The 16,268-nt window shown below is 43.1% G+C and overlaps 1 protein-coding gene across 1 annotated transcript in view; it reads left to right on the plus strand.

The window, feature by feature from the left end:
- The window catches only part of zbtb40 (zinc finger and BTB domain containing 40), an 86,344-nt gene that overhangs the window by 67,176 nt on the left and 2,900 nt on the right, over positions 1-16,268 (plus strand). The window contains exons 14-16 of the mRNA XM_080181508.1: positions 643-805; positions 4,348-4,434; positions 11,193-11,410. Coding sequence (XP_080037634.1) covers positions 643-805; positions 4,348-4,434; positions 11,193-11,410 — 468 coding nt within the window. The remainder of the gene's footprint in view (positions 1-642; positions 806-4,347; positions 4,435-11,192; positions 11,411-16,268) is intronic.

Genomic DNA, 16,268 nt, shown 5'->3' on the forward strand with positions numbered 1-16,268 from the left:
GAAAGAAGGGAAGTAATTAGATAGTTCTATAAAAGAGCAGTGAGTTTGAGGGGGATAAGGAAGGAGCTGTGCCCCTTAGTTGAAGGGTCAACAATGAGGGGACATAGTGTTGAGATAGGTTTAGAGGAGACTGGAAGAAAAGTGTTTTCACTCAGAGGGTGGTGGCAGTCTGGAATGCAGTGCCTAGGATGGTGGCAGAGGGGGGAACCTCACAATTGTCAGAACATACATGGATGAGTACTTGAAATGTCAGAACATTCAAGCCTATGGGCCAAGTGCTGGAAAGTGGGGTTAGTGTAGATTATTGTAGTTTTATCAGTACAGCCTCAATAGGTTGAAGGGCCCCTTAGGTACTATATGACTTTACGATAGACTAGATTATGAGATGTTGCTTTAATGTACAGCATAGTTCAGTTAGGAGGTAGTTGACATTTGATTCATTCTTTATGTTTGAATCCAATTTCTTTGCAAAGATGATAAGTTTCTGATTAACTGACCGGGTAGGTTGAAATTGAAGAGAGAATTGTTGAAGATACTTTAGAAGAGAAGCTAAATGAACAGAAGTCCCAGAGGACCAGCCTGCCCTTTCTTATCTATGACGTTTCTAATGTTCTAATGTGTTTTTTATCATATCTTTTGCAGCAACTGTCTGGGCTTTGGTATCATAATCGTACCCACCACCCTGACATCTTTGCAGCACAGAATCACCGCTCTCCAAAGTTTGCCACTCTGGTGTGCTCAGCATGTGAGAAGTCCTTTGGCAGCACAGCATCTCTGAATAAGCACGTGAAGTCCTACCATTCAGGTAATATCTATCTTTCTGATTTTGTACCCCTCTCAATCTCCGCATGTAAATGTGTGTCGTGACATTGGTTCACACACGGGAGGAAAGTCTTGTATTTGGTCCCTTGCCCTAGAGTGATAATTGATACTATTCCCGGGAGTGTCGGCTTTCATGGCAGTAATGATTTGGGAATAAAGGCAAAATACTGCGATGCTGGACATAAGAACGTAAGAAATAGGAGCAGGAGTAGGCCATCTAGCCCTTCGAGCCTGCCCCTCCATTCAATAAGATCATGGCTGATCTGAAGTGGATCAGTTCCACTTTCCTGCTTTCTCCCCATAACCCTTAATTCCCTTGTCTATCAGAAACCTATCTACCCGTGACTTAAATATATTTAGCGAGGCAGCCTCCACCACTTCAACAGGCAGAGAATTCCAGAGATTCACCGCCCTTTGAGTGAAGAAGTTCCTCCTCAACTCTGACCTAAACTGCTTCCCCCCCAATCTTGAGGCTGTGTCCTCCAGTCCTGCTATCCTTTCTAAGCGGGAAGAATCTCTCTACCCTATCCATCCCCTTCATTATCTTATATATCTCTATAAGATCCCCCTTCATCCCTCTAAACGCCAACGAGTACAGACCCAGTTTGTTTAGTCTCTCTTCATAGTCCAACCCCCTCATCTCCGGTATCAGCCTAGTGAACCTCCTCTGCACTCCCTCCAAGGCCAATATATCCTTCTGCAAGTGCGGCAACCAGAACTGCACACAGTACTCCAGCTGCGGCCTCACCAGTGCCCTGTACAGTTGCAGCAAGACCTCCCTGCTTTTATATTCTATCCCCCTCGCTATAAAGGCCAGCATCCCATTCGCCTTCTTGATCACCTGCTGCACCTGCAGGCTGGGTTTTTGCAGACTGGAATCTGAAACAAAAACAGAACATGCTAGAAAATCTCAGCAGGTCTGACAGCATCTATGGAGAGAGAGTAGAGCCAACATTTTGAGCTCTTTGTCAGAGCTGAGATTAAAGAATATCAGACAAGATTTATACTGTGAGGAGAGGGGGCGGGGGAGAGAGAAGCTGTAATGGAGAAGAGGAATGTAAATTAGTGATGAAAGGCTGAGAAAGGTGCTAAAAGTGTCCATTAAAGATCAGAATGTGTGAACAGAGGTACGGATTGTTAAGGGACTGGCTGAGGAATGTGACAGTTGCCCTGAAGAAAAAGGGTGGTGGCGCTGTGCAGTTGGAGACAAGCTGGAGAGTGAATTTGGAGAAGTGGAAAAATAGTGATTAAAAATAGATGAATGAGATAAAATGACATAACATAAATGGAAATGGAGGGGAGTTCAGGCTCTGAAGTTGTTGAACTCAATGTTCACTCCGGAAGGCTGTAATGCACCCATTCGGAAGGTCTGGGTCCTGCTTATGGATGATCTGAAGGCTGCATTTGGTCTCTTGAATATATAATAGACCAAATTAAAAGAGATGCATGTGAAGCGCAGGTTCACCTGAGAAGTGTGTTTGGGCTCTGGGATGGTGAGCAGGGAGGAGGTGAAGGGGCAAGTGTCACACCTTCTGCAATTGCATGGGAAGATGCCGTGGGCAGGGGGTGAGGTGTTGGGTGTGATGCAGGAGTGGAACAGGGTGCCCTGGAGAGAACGGTCCCTTTGGAATGTTGATGGGGGAGTGAGAGGGGAAGGTGTGTTGAATAGTGCCACCATGCTGGAATTGATGGAGGATGATCCTTTGAGTGTGGAGACTGGTGGGGTGAGAAGTGAGGACAAGAGGGATCCTAACCTGATTCTGGGGGCGGGGGGGGAGGGGAGGAGTGAGTGCAGTGGCCCAGGGGATGGGTCAGACATGGTTGAGAACCCTGTCAATCACAGTGGGTGGAAAACCACAATTGAGGAAGAAGGAAGACATATTGGCCAGCGCTATTTTGGAAGGTAGCATCATCAGAACAGGTGCGGCAGAGACGAAGGAACTGAGACAACGGGATAGAGACCTTACAGGATGTGGGGTGTGAAGAGCTATAGTCAAGCTAACTGTGGGAGTTGATAAGCTTATAATGGATACAGGTGGACAATCTATCACCAGAAATGGAGACAGAGGTCAAGGAAGGCAAGAGAAGTGTCAGATGCGCCATATGAAGGTGATAGAGGGGTGAAAATTGGAAACAAAATCGATAAATTTTCAGGACCTGGAAAAATGATTTGGGAATGTTGGATTGCAAAGCATGCTGGATACACCAGGTTAGGCTGTTGCGAAACCATTCATGATTTACTCGAAGAGCAGTTATGTATGTTAACATGCAGCTGCAACAACTCCCTGGTTGAATAACTTAATCACGTTCTGTAGACCTATGAGTGAAGAACCCCACTTGATGAGTTGTGGTAGCCATTGATCTGCTGTCTCAGAGAAAGAATTCGGGGAGGAAAAGTAACATCCCTGGTTTCCTTAGTGCTTACTTCAGTGTTAAATCAAAGTATGTTACAGTTTGAACCTTGATTTTTGTCTTAAATATAGATGTTAATATTCTTCTACATTTTCAACTTATTTTGCAATTTAACTCTTCTCTGCTTTTCATCCCTATTAGTTGTTTAACACTCTATTTAAAATTCTGTGTTTACTTTGGAGGGGGTGCACAACTTTTCCAGGGTAATAATTGTGAACAGTCCAATCAGGCATGTTGCGACAGTTGGAATATAAATTGCCTTTCATGGTAATTATTGTACAAGAACTTCCTGCATAAATGTAGGTGATTTATGCAGCAAGTTGATGCTACATAAACATAGTGTGTGCTATTTTCAAAATACAAGTAATTTGATTCCTAGCCCAAGTCTGGTTCTGCAGTGGATGCATCTCTCGGTAACTTGTCCAATATGTCCTGACTGTCAGCATTGGAAAAGGGCGTAAATTCAGCCCCGATCAGTTGTTAACCTGAGCACAATTCTCCTGTTTGCAAAGTGGTACATGTTAGTGGGCGGCACGGTAGCACAGTGGTCAGCACTGCTGCTTCCAGCTCCAGGGTCCTGGGTTCGATTCCCGGCTCGGGTCACTGTCTGTGTGGAGTTTGCACATTCTCCTCGTGTCTGCGTGGATTTCCCCCGGGTACTCCGGTTTCCTCCCACAGTCCAAAGATGTGCAGATTAGGTTGATTGGCCATGCTAAGAAATTGCTCCTTAGTGTCCAAGATGCATAGGTTAGAGGGATTATTGGGTATAATATGTAGGGATACAGGGGTAGGGCCTGGGTGGGATTGTGTTCGGTGCAGACTCAATGGGCCGAAGGGCCTCTTTCTGCACTGTAGGGTTCTATGATACAATGATAGTCTTTCAGCGCTCATCAATCCATGATTTTCCCAACATTAAAGTAAGTAGAAACACTCAGGCTGGTGATAGCAGAAATGGGAAAATCCTGACCCTGACCATAACTCTTGAAGAACCAGATAAAATATTCAATCTAGAATGCAACAATGGTAATAAGGTAAACTATTACCTGATGAGTATTGAATTCTAATCACCATTTTCTTTCTCTGTTGATGAAATATTGCATTTTATTCTCTCAGATATCAAGATGTTGGAGTGTGAGAAGTGTAAAGACACCTTTGCCACACAAGCACTGTTGCACATACACATGAAGTCCAAACATTCAGGTATGTTGGGCTGGGTAGCATTAACCCATTTAGACTCCCCCCATAATGGATAAATGCACTGATGTTGGATGCTCAGAGTGAATGCTCCTGTGCTGTTGGCATTGCAGTGAATAGTCATTGCAATCTGACATTTTATGCTTCAGGTGAAATGAAGTTGTTGCCGTGTTAAGAACGTAAAGGGTAATTTTTATCGATCATGACATAATGTATGCACATTAGTGCAGTTTTTTGATTACTGTAAAACCTGGTTTTCAGACCATGTATAAGACCGTAAGAAATAGAAACAGAAGGAAGGCATTTGGCCCTTCAATGGCTCTCCTCTCAGTAGGATCATGGCTAATCCAATGTTCCTCATGTCCACTTTCCTGCCCTTTCCTCATTACCTTTGATTCCCTTTCCTGACCAAAAATCTATGTGTATATATATATATATATATGTCAGTCTTAAATACACACAAGGACTCTGCCTCCGCTGCTCTCTGTGTTAAGAAGTTCCAAAGACATGCAATGGGATGGCACGGTAGCACAGTGGTTAGCACTGCTGCTTCACAGATCCAGGGTCCTGGGTTTGATTCCCGGCTTGGGTCACTGTCTGTGTGGAGTTTGCATATTTTCCTTGTGGCTGCGTGGGTTTCCTCTGGGTGCTCCAGTTTCCTTCCACAATCCAAAGATGTGTGGGTTAGGTTGATTGACCATGCTAAAAAAAATTGCCCCTTAGTGTCCTGAGATGCATAGGTTAGAGGGATTAGCGGGTAAAATATGTAGAGATGTGGAGGTAGGGCCTGGGTGGGATTGTGGTTGGTACAGACTCGATGGGCCAAAGGGCCTCTTTCTGCACTGTAGGATTTGTATGTTCAACTCTGAGAGGAGAGATGCCTCCCCAACTGGTCTTAAATTAGCATCCCTTTATTCTGAGACTGTGCCCTCTGGTCTTAGACTCTCCCATGAGGGGAAACATCCTCTCAGCATTTACCCTATCAAGCCCATTAAAAATCTGAAATATTTCAATGGGATCAATAAATTCTTGTTTAACCTTTCCTCATAAGTCAATCCCTCCATACCGGGATTATCCTAGTGAACCTTCTCCGAACTGCCTCCAGTTCCTTAAATATGAGCACCAGAACTGCTCACAGTTCTCCAGGTGTGTTCTCAGCAGTACCTTGTATTCCCAACTCTCTGGAAATAAGGGCCAACATTCGATTAGTCTTCCTGATAGGTTGCTGAACCTGTGATAGCTTTCTGTGTTTCATGCACAGGTGCCCCCAAGTCCCTTTGTGTTGCAGCTTTCTGCAGTTTTTCTCCATTTAAATAACTGTTCTTTTGTCTTCCCTTCCAAAATGAACACATTTTCCCACATTATATTCCATTTGCCAACTTTTTGCTCACTTAACCTATCAATATCTCTGTAAACTGCTTGTATCCCTCTCGCAGCTTGTCTTTCCACTTCCTTCTGTGTTGTTTGCAAATTTGGCTAAGGTATATTCACTTCCTTCCTCCAAGTCATTAATACATATATATTGTAAACACTTGCAGTTCCAGCGCTGATTCCTGTGAAACCCTGCTGGTTAAAGGTTGTCACCCTGAAAATAACCCCTTATCCCTCACTTGTATCCTGTCCATTAGTGAATTTTCTATCCATGCCAGTATACTATCTCTAACACCATGGACTCTTATCTTACACAAGGTTAAATCGTAAGTTGTCTTGTTGAATGCCTTCTGGAAGTCTAAATGCAACACATCTTCTAATTCCCCTCTATTATTCTGGTTGTGACTTCCTTGGAAAACTCTAATAAATTAGTCGAACGTGATTTCCCTTTCACGAAGCCATGTTGACTTTGTTAGATTAGATTATGATTTTCTAAATGTGCTGCTGCTGCTACATCTTTAATAATTGATTCCAGCATTTTTCCAACAATAGATCTTTGGCTAATCAGCTTGTAGTTACCCACTTCTTGCCTCCTTATCTTTTTGAATAGGGGCATCATATTGGCAGTTTTCCAATCCTCTAGTAATTCTTCATGATCCAAGGATTTTTGGAAAATTACAACCAATGCATCCACTCTCCCTGCAGCTACTTATTCTAGGATCCCATGATGCAAGCATCAGGGCCAGGGAATTTACCTGCCTTTATCCCCATTAATCTGTTTAATATTATTTCTCTAGTGATGATGATGGTACTTAATTCCTCCCCTGTGTTCTTTAGTCTTAAAGGGATGTTTGAAGTATCTTCCACCGTAAAGACTCATGCAAAATATCTGTTAAGTCCTGCTATCTCCTTGTTTGCCATAACTATATCCCCAGATTCATTTTCTAAGTGGCCTTTGTTTACTATGTTTACTCTCTTCCTCTTATATTTCAAGAAGCTCTTGTTATCAGTTTTTATGTTTCACGCTAGTTTGCCCTTGTAGTTTTTTTTTCTCTTTTTTTTAAACTCTTCCTTTGCTGGATTCTGAATTTATCGCAGTCCTTGGGGCAATCATGGACTTTTGCTCCCTTGTATGCTTTTTCTTTCAGCCCAACTTTCTTGATTAGCCATGATTTGTTTATCCCCCTCAAAATCTTTCCTCCTCACTGGGGTATCTTTTTGTTGAGTCATAAATTACCTCCTTAAATGTTTGCCACTTCTTGCTTACTGTATTTCCTGCTACAGTATCTGCCCAGCGCACTTCAGCTAACGCTATTCTCATTTCATTTAAATTCCTTTTATTTAAGTTAAACACAGCAGTTTCTGACCCAAGTTTCTCATTCTCAAACTGAATATTAAATTCTATCATGTTATGATCACTACTTCCTTGGGGATGTTTTACTCTGAAGTCATTTATTAAACCTGCTTCATTATCCATTACCAGGTAGCCTGTTTGACTCCATGACATACTGCTCTCAGAAATTATTCCTAATGCACTCTATTAATTTGTTGTCATAGCTTCCCTTTCCAACATAATTAACCTAATCAACACGAAGATTAAAGTCACCCATAATTATTGCTCTCATCTTTTTACGTGCTCCAATACACCATTCCCGTCAATGTCTTCTTTCCCTTGCTTTTTTTTTTACTTCCACCCAAATGGATCCTTCATCATCCAAGCCTATCGGGAAAAAGATACAAAAGTCTGAGGTTACGCACCAACCAACTCAAGAACAGCTTCTTCCCTGCTGCTGTCAGACTCTTGAATGGACCTACCTCGCATTAAGTTGATCTTTCTCTACACCCTAGCTATGACTGTAACACTATATTCTGCACTCTCTCGTTTCCTTCTCTGTGAATGGGACGTTTTGTCTATATAGCGCGCAAGAAACAATACTTTTCATTGCATGTTAGTGCATGTGACAATAATAAATCAAATCAAAATCAACTGACCTAATTTTGTCTCTTGCTGACAAAGCTACTCCTCCAACTTTGCTTCCTCCCGTATCTTTCTGAAAGGTCAGATATCTCTGCTATTAAGTTCTCCGTTTTGATCACCTTTTAACCATGTCTGTTATGACTATAAGATCATTTACATTGATTTGTGTCATCAGTTTATCAACCTTATGCCGAATGCTTTGTGCTTTAAGATATAAAGTTTTAGGCTTGTCTTTTTGCCATTTTTAAGCATCCTAATTTTTCTTTGTACTGAGACCCTATTTGTCCCTCACCTTTGATTACCCTGTGTACTGTTTTAGCATTTTATTGTTCTTTCATTTATTAGTATCCTTTTTTCTCTTTCCTTTGCTCCCTGTTTTGGTTCCTATCCTCTGCCAGTCTAGTTTAAACCCTCCCCTACCACATTAGCAAATACTTGCCCTTGGACATCAGCCCTGGTCCTGCCCAGGCATAATCTATCCTGCTTGTACTCCTCCACCTCCCAATGCCACCAGAATCTGAACCACTGCACCGCACCCCCTCCTCCCCCCCATCTTTCCAGCCATGTAGCTGTTTCTACTCTGACTAACATGTGACACTGGTAGTAATCTTGAGATCACTATCTTTGAGGTCCTACTTTTCAACTTCCCAACTCTCTATATTCAGTTTTCAGGACCTCATCCCTTTTTCTAACCTATGTCATTATTATCGATGTGTACCATGACCACTGGCTGTTCTCCCTCCCTCTCCAAAATGTCCTGTAACCGCTCCAGATATCCTTGACTTAGCACCAGGGAGGGAGTAAACACTGTTGCTGGACAGCTATGGAACAACTGCGACTATCCTGAAGCTCGTGGTTCCTTTTATATCATAGACTTATAGAGATGCTTTGTAATGTGTTTGCCATATTTTTGGTTCTGTTGGAGCATTCCTCCTGTCATTTCATTAAAGGTGAGGTCCAGAAGAGATCTTAGAAATGAGCTGGTGAGGATTAGTTTGATAAAACATCTGCACAGTGGGGCAGTATTGAAGTGCACAGCATGGAGATTGAACAGCCTTCAAAACGTAAAGAAGAAAGCCAGGACTATGTCATGAACGTTTTTCATAATTGGCAATTTTCTCCCTGGTTACCTTCAAGCAAAGAATATGTCGGATTCCAGAAATGTTCTTTTGATATTGGCTTGCAGAGTCAAATTAACCTCAACCAAGGAGCTTAAAACTTTGGCACGCTAATCAATCCAACGTTTATCCTTTGATAGGAGGGATGTGGTTGAATATTCTACAATTCTTAATTAGGTATTGCATTGGATCCTTAACCCATGGAAATAACACTATTATAGAAACAAAGAAATACTAAAAATATTCGGATCAGGCAACAGGACAGGTAGAATGAGTGATAAGGCACCTTTATGTCCTTTATTAACTGAGCAATAGAAAAAAGAGCAGGGAGATTATACTAGAACAGTACTGAGGCCTCAGCTACAGTACTCTGTACAATTCTTAGAGGGCACAGTGAAGATTGTCACAGATATTGCTAGACTGGGGAATGTTAACTATAAGGAAAGCTTGGATAAACTGGAATTGTTTTCTTTGGAGTCTGAGGGAAGATTTAATTGAGATGTATGAAATTGTAGGACCGAGACCTACAATTTCATTGGCGGCATGGTGGCACAGTGACCAGCACTGCTGCCTCACAGTGCCAAGATCCAGGTTTGATTCCCAGCTTGGGTCACTGTCCGTGTGGAGTTTGCACATTCTCCCTGCGTCTACGTGGGTTTCCTCTGTGTGCTCTGGTTTCCTTCCACAGTCCAAAGATGTGCGCGTTAGGTAGATTGGACAACTAAATTGCCCCTTAGTGTTAGGGGAACTGACTACTTTAAATACATGGGAATATGGGGATAGGGCCTTGGTGGATTGTGGTTGGTGCAGACTTGATGGGCCGAGTGGCCTCCTCCTGCACTGTAGGGATTGTATGACAGAGGGAATGAGCATGATCTATTTCCCTTAGCAGAGTGATCAATGACTAGGGACCAATGCATTTTAAATCCTTGGACATGCATTTGACATGCTGTAACACACGAGCTATAGACCACAAGCTGGAAATTGGAGTTAGGTTGGAGAGCTCTTTTTTTGAGTCTGCACAGATAGAATGGGCCTAATGGCAACCTCTTGTGCCATGTATTCCTATCATTCTATGACCTGAAACTTTTAACTCTTTCCACTGAAGTTGCCAGACCTGCTGAGTATTTCCAACATTTTCTGCTTTTATTTCAAATTTCCAGCATCCAAAGTGTTTTAATTTTATATTTAACGCAGACAAGTGTGAGGTATTGCACTTTGGAAGGACAAACCAAAGTAGAACAGGGTAAATGGTAGGACTCTGAAGAGTGCAGTTGAACAGAGGGATCTGGGAATACAGGTACAGAATTCCCTAAAAGTGACATCACAGGTGGATAGGGTCGTAAAGAGTGCTTTTGGTACATTGGCCTTTGTAAATCAGAGTATCGAGTATAAAAGTTGGAGTGTTATGGTGAGGTTATATAAGGCATTGGTGAGGCTGAATTTAGAATATTGTGTACAGTTTTGGTCACCTCATTACAGGAAGGATGTAAATAAGGTTGAAAGAGTGCAGAGAAGGTTCACGTTGCCAGGACTTGAGAAGCTGAGTTACAGAGAGAGATTAAATAGGTTAGGACTTTATTCCCTGGAGCGTAGAAGAATGAGGGGAAATTTGATAGAGGTGTATAAGATTTTGATGGGTATAGATAGAGTGAATGCAAGCAGGCTTTTTCCACTGAGGCTAGGGGAGAAAAAAAACCAGAGGGCATGGGTTAAGGGTGAAAGGAGAAAAGTTTAAAGGGAATATTGGGGGGGGGACTTCTTCACACAGAGAGTGGTGGGGGTGTGGAATGAGCTGCCGGATAAAGTGGTAAATGCGGGGTCAGTTTTAACGTTTAAGAAAAACTTGGACGGGTTCGTGGATGAGAGGGGTGTGGAGGGATATGGTCCAAGTGCAGGTCAGTGGGACTAGGTAAAAAATGGTTCGGCACAGACAAGAAGGGCCAAAAGGCCCGTTTCTGAGCTGTAATTTTCTATGGTTCTATATTAGTGAATCTATTGTTGGAGTATAAAATTAAATAAAACATATCGTGCAACTTTATCATTAGAATCGCGCATACAGTTGAGCTAATTGTATCATACAGTACAGAAGAGGCTGAATGGCTGCATTCTGTAGTGTCATCATTCTATGGAAGTTCACTAACTCTAATTTCGCAGAAGACTATTATCTTTCCCCCTGTCACTGCAGTACAAATATGTGTTTTTTGCAGAGAAGCATTTACCAAATGGAATTTAATTTGCTTAATATTATTTCACATTGACTTGTGCTGGCATTAAGTATGAACTTTTCTTATTAGGAATCCATCCATTTAAATGTTCGTACTGCTCATCAACGTTCAGGTTTCCTGGGGCTCTGCATCATCATCTGAGCACAGAACATTCAACTGCGCAAACCAGCACTTTTGTGTGTGGGGATTGTGCCCAGCTGTTCACCTCACAGCAGGACTTGGAGGAACATCAGAGGAACAAGCACGCTGGAATACTGTTTGCTAATGTTCAGGAAGCAGCTCAGATGGTAAATGTTCAGTCAGGTATTGGGACTGGCAAAACTCTGCTGTTGACTATTGAAATGTTAAATGCCTTTGTCATTCTAAATAGCTTTGCTTTTCTATATTATTCTCATGTGGACTACTGTTATTTGGCTGCTGTATTTTAACCTGCTCTGCCTGTCTTCCATGACATGGTATATCCTTGTGCCATTCCGTTCCTTCAATATTTTAACATTTTTCTATTCATTTCTATTGTGCCCTAGTTAATTGGTAATCACGCTCCTAGACTTGGCTCTGTAAAAGCTTCTTATATTTATACCATTCTATTTCAAATACACCCTTGAAGTAATCTGTGCTGTATTCTATGGATTCAGAATATTCTGATGCTTTCTACGTGGAAAACTTTAGCTGTGCCACTACTGAGGTAAAATCCAGAAATGTCTCAGTATACGATTGGCTGTTGGATAAATTTGAATGATATAATAGTGCCACAACATTCCTGGAAACATGCATTCAGAGAACAATACAACACAGGAGGAATCTATTCAACCCCTCATGTCTCTGAAAGAGTTGTCTAACTTTTTTAATTTGGTCATGCAGTCTAGGTGTTGCTGGCAAGGCCAGAAGTTATGGGGGTGATTCTCCCATCCTGCTGTGCTAATTTTCAAGCGCAGCGTGGTGAAAGAATCTCGCTTCCGGGTACTCGCACATAGGTTCCCGCCGCGCACGCATCTCCCAGCGCCTAATATCCAGCGCCGTCTGATTCGCACTGATACAGGCAGGAGCACCAGATAAATACTTTACATCTTATTTTAATGTAATTAACAGGCATGGGATTGAGGAGTATTTCCCTCCAGTGGGATTCAGATCAGCTTCCCACTTTTGGGGAGCTAGCAGGACGATCCTGCTGGAGTGAAGAGGGGGCAGTTGGAGCCCCCAGGGGATCAGGGAGGGGGGTGGGTTGGTGCCTCCTGGGCATGGGCATCCTGGCAGTGCTGGCTTGCGCTGCCTGGCACTATCCTAGGGGCAAAGTGCCCATGATGTGGATATGCCGGCGCTGGACTGGGGTAAACACAGTAACAAGTGTGACAACACCAGGTTTCATCCACCATTCACCTGACGAAGGGGGTAACCTCGAAAGCTAGTGAGTTTACTGTCAAATAAATCGATTGGACTGAAACCTGGCGTTGTCAGACTTTTCAAAGTGCCCATGCCCAGGGACGTGGGGCAGTGCCAGGGGATTAGGCCTACTGGGAGCAAGGCCTAGGGGACAATGGGTGGGAGCGGAGGGGCCCCGCTGCCATTCTGCCATTGCAATCGATGGAGGCTGGAGGGAGGCCCGCAGTCGGGGGTGGGGTCATCAGCCGGAGGGAGCGTTTGCCTCCAGGGGTTTGTGGTGGGGGGAGGGTCTGCCAGGTGGGTGGTGTCGTCACTGCTGGGGCAGGGGCAGAGACAGGAGGGGAGGGGGGTGTTCAGGGCTGGCCCACAAATGGATGGGGGGGGATGCTGCGATCGGGCCGTGGAGGTTTGGAGGGGTAGCACTGTGGGGGTCCCGGGCTGGCCAGCAAACCAGAGGTTGATAGTTCAGGACCTCTGTGCATGTGTAGTGGCTCTGAACTGTTAGTCTCCTGGACTGGAATAGGTCCCACCCCTGAAATCTATTGATATTCATGCTGTTGGCCTCTGCAGTGCACAGAGTGTGGGAGATTCTAGTGTGAACTCCCACTGAAAAAACCAGTATGATTCACTCCAGTTTTCCTGCAAATTCAATGTTTAAAACTTTATTGACAGAATACCGGCCTATTAGTCCCACTTCCTGCTCTGTACCATAGCCATGTGATTTTTCCTTATCAATTTGTATATCTATTTTTAAGTTTCCTTTGAAATCCGTTCCAGATTGCGACAACTCATCATATTTTGACAACAATTCTTTCTGTATCCCACTTTGGTTTTAAACCTGGGTCATGTATTCCTGCTTGTAGAAAAGTTTTGCCCTTTTTAATCTGAGTCCCTGATAATGTTGAATCTGCCTGTTATAGTTGCCCCAACTTTCTCTGCTCCAAGGAAAATAATTCGAGCCTCTCTTGTCTCTCCACAGAGTTATAGAATTGAGTAATAGAAGGAGACTTTGTAGTCATTCTCTCAAAAAGTAATCTCGTTACTTCCATTCCTCACTCTTTCCCATGTTGCTGCAAGCTTTTCCCCTTCAAATATTCATCCAGTTCTCTCTTGGCAAGGGAATTATTGTTGAAACTGTATCCACATTAGGCAGTACATTGCAAATCCTAACACATCTGAAGTTCCATGGTAAGACTTTAACCCTCAAAGTTATCTTTTGTTTCCCCATGTTTAACCTTTTCTTTACGCTACTTCTACCATCCCTCTCCTGTCATCCTCCTCCATCTGCTCCGAAGGACATCCTTTTCTTTAATAGCCCTGTAACCTCAGTTCACTCACCTTACTGCTTCTGTCCAGCAGTGCTATTATTTACTTACATGGAATTCTTTCTCTTGTACAAAGTGCCTTTCCACAAACTGTTTCCTTGTCGTGTCTCTTCTAAATTAATAATCTATCTTCTGCTTTGACCAAGTCTTTTGCCATTCTAGTTACTTCGTGATTTTCCTTCAATGCATTTCCAATTCTCCAAATTTATTTTGTATATTCCTAAACATCAGTTGATGCTATATCTATATTGCATTTGACAGCAACAGGACAGTGCTTAAGACTGTAAGTGGTGACCATAGAATCTCTACAATGCAGAAAAGGCCACTTGGCCCATTGGGTCTGCATTGACTCTCTAACGGGGTATCTTACCTAGGCCCTCTTCCAGTAATTCCACACATTTCCCATAGTTAATCCATCTAACCTACACATCTTGGGACACTAAGGGCAATTTAGTTTAGCCAGTCACCTAACCTACACATCTTTGGATTTGTGGGAGGAAACCAGAGCGCCCGGAGAAACCCATGCAGATAGGGAGAGGATGTGCAGATTCTATACAGACAGTCAGCCAAGGTAGGATTTGAACCCAGGTCCCCAGTGTTGAGAGGTAGCAATGCTAATCACTAAGCCACCACGTCGCCCACAATAAGTCTTCATTCCCTGACCAGTAGAGGAGAGCTAAGGGTGGCACGGTGGCACAGTGGTTGGCACTGCTGCCTCACAGCGCCAGGGACCCGGGTTCGATTCCAGCCTCGGGTCACTGTCTGTGTGGAGTTTGCATGTTTTCCCTGTGTCTGCGTGCGTTTCCTTCCACACTCAAAAGATGTGCGGGTTAGGTGGATTGGCCAAGCTAAATTAACCCTAGTCTAAGGGGTTTAACAGGGTAAATATATGGGGTTCCGGGGATCGGGCCTGGGAGGGATTGTGGTCGGTGCAGGCTTGATGGGCCAAATGGCCTCCTGTAGGGTTCTAGGATTTATGAAGTTCCCTCCAATCCACCACATCTCATGTTAACTGTAATGTGCTTAGTGTTTCAACCTTACCTTTAGTCAAACAAGCACCTTGTGCTTGACAAATCAATGCACCTGACCAGGCTGCAATGATTTTATGGATGTCGCCCTCGACACACAGGCGATGCAAGGCTTTCATCAATGGCAACAACCTTAGATCAGTGATGCTGAGCTGAGGCACTCACTGTGTCCACTGCTGTGTACTGAAAATCAGGCTAACAAGGCAGAAACACCGGGCAGAAGCACATACTCTGAACAATTGAATGAACTTATTTTCCTTAATTGCCAGAAGGTTTTGTGCAATACTTTTTTTGAAGGAGCAATTATCATTTGTAAATTTAAACAATGCACAGTGCCATTCTGTTATTGGTATTTAATGAGAGTGCTATTACACCAATTATTCAAAACAAATTCCAATGGAATCCCGCAGTGCATTGAGTTGTAGCATTGTACATGCCGTCGTGCTGGTTTTATTTCAGTCTATTGAATGGGATTTATTATGGTGGGAGATAAAATGCTAATACATAACGCAGGAAGATCTATGTGGGCTTGATCACCTATTAAATCATAAACTCGCCTCTTATCATTGCCGCTGACAAACATGAACAATCTTCACTGAATTTGGGGATATATTTTTTTCTTTGTGGGTGTTATGAGATTGAGTGGGAGGGAGAACTGGGTGTTCCCTGCTGAGTATTGACTTATGGAGCAAAGGGTTGTTCTCTGACCTGTTGCATGCCAATTGACAGTGTGACATGGTACAGACAGCAACCGCATTCACAAGCACTAAAGCAGTGAGTGATGTGAGTGTTTTATAGACGGAAGCTATTTGGTCCATCGTATTTCTGCTGCCTCTTTGATAGAGCAGTCATGTTTAGTCCTGCTTTTTGTCCATAGCTCTCAAGTTACACATCCTCAAATTCCTGTCAATCTTTGTTATAACTATTTGTGGAAGCAGCTTCTCCCACCTTTTCAGGTTAAAATTGCAAATTATTCTCAATTCTTGGGTGAAAAAGTTTCTCTTCATCTCCCCTCTCGGTTGTTTTGCCAATGACTTTAAATTTATAGCATCTGGTACATTCATCAGAGACGATTGTTCATAACACTAGTCATTGGTTTCTTAAATTCTAGCATGATCTCTGCTTTAGTATTCCATGCCTCTGTTTATGAACCCAGGTAACTCATGTTTTGTTTTAATGAATTTATCAACTTGCCAGTAAGGATTTGTTTATCTGGACACCAAGCCCTCTGCTCTTCTACACGTTTCAAAGTGAGGCCATTTATAATATACTATCTTTCCAAAGATTATCACTTCACAATTCTCCACGTTAAAGACCGTCTGCTGTATCTCATCATCCTGTCTATCACCCTGAAGCCTAGAACTACCCTCATCACTAATACTTTACCATGGCTTGAATCACCTGCAAACTTT

This window comes from Carcharhinus amblyrhynchos, unplaced genomic scaffold, assembly GCF_965287045.1.
Source record: "Carcharhinus amblyrhynchos unplaced genomic scaffold, sCarAmb.v2.hapA scaffold_41, whole genome shotgun sequence".
NCBI classification, from domain to species: domain Eukaryota; kingdom Metazoa; phylum Chordata; class Chondrichthyes; order Carcharhiniformes; family Carcharhinidae; genus Carcharhinus; species Carcharhinus amblyrhynchos.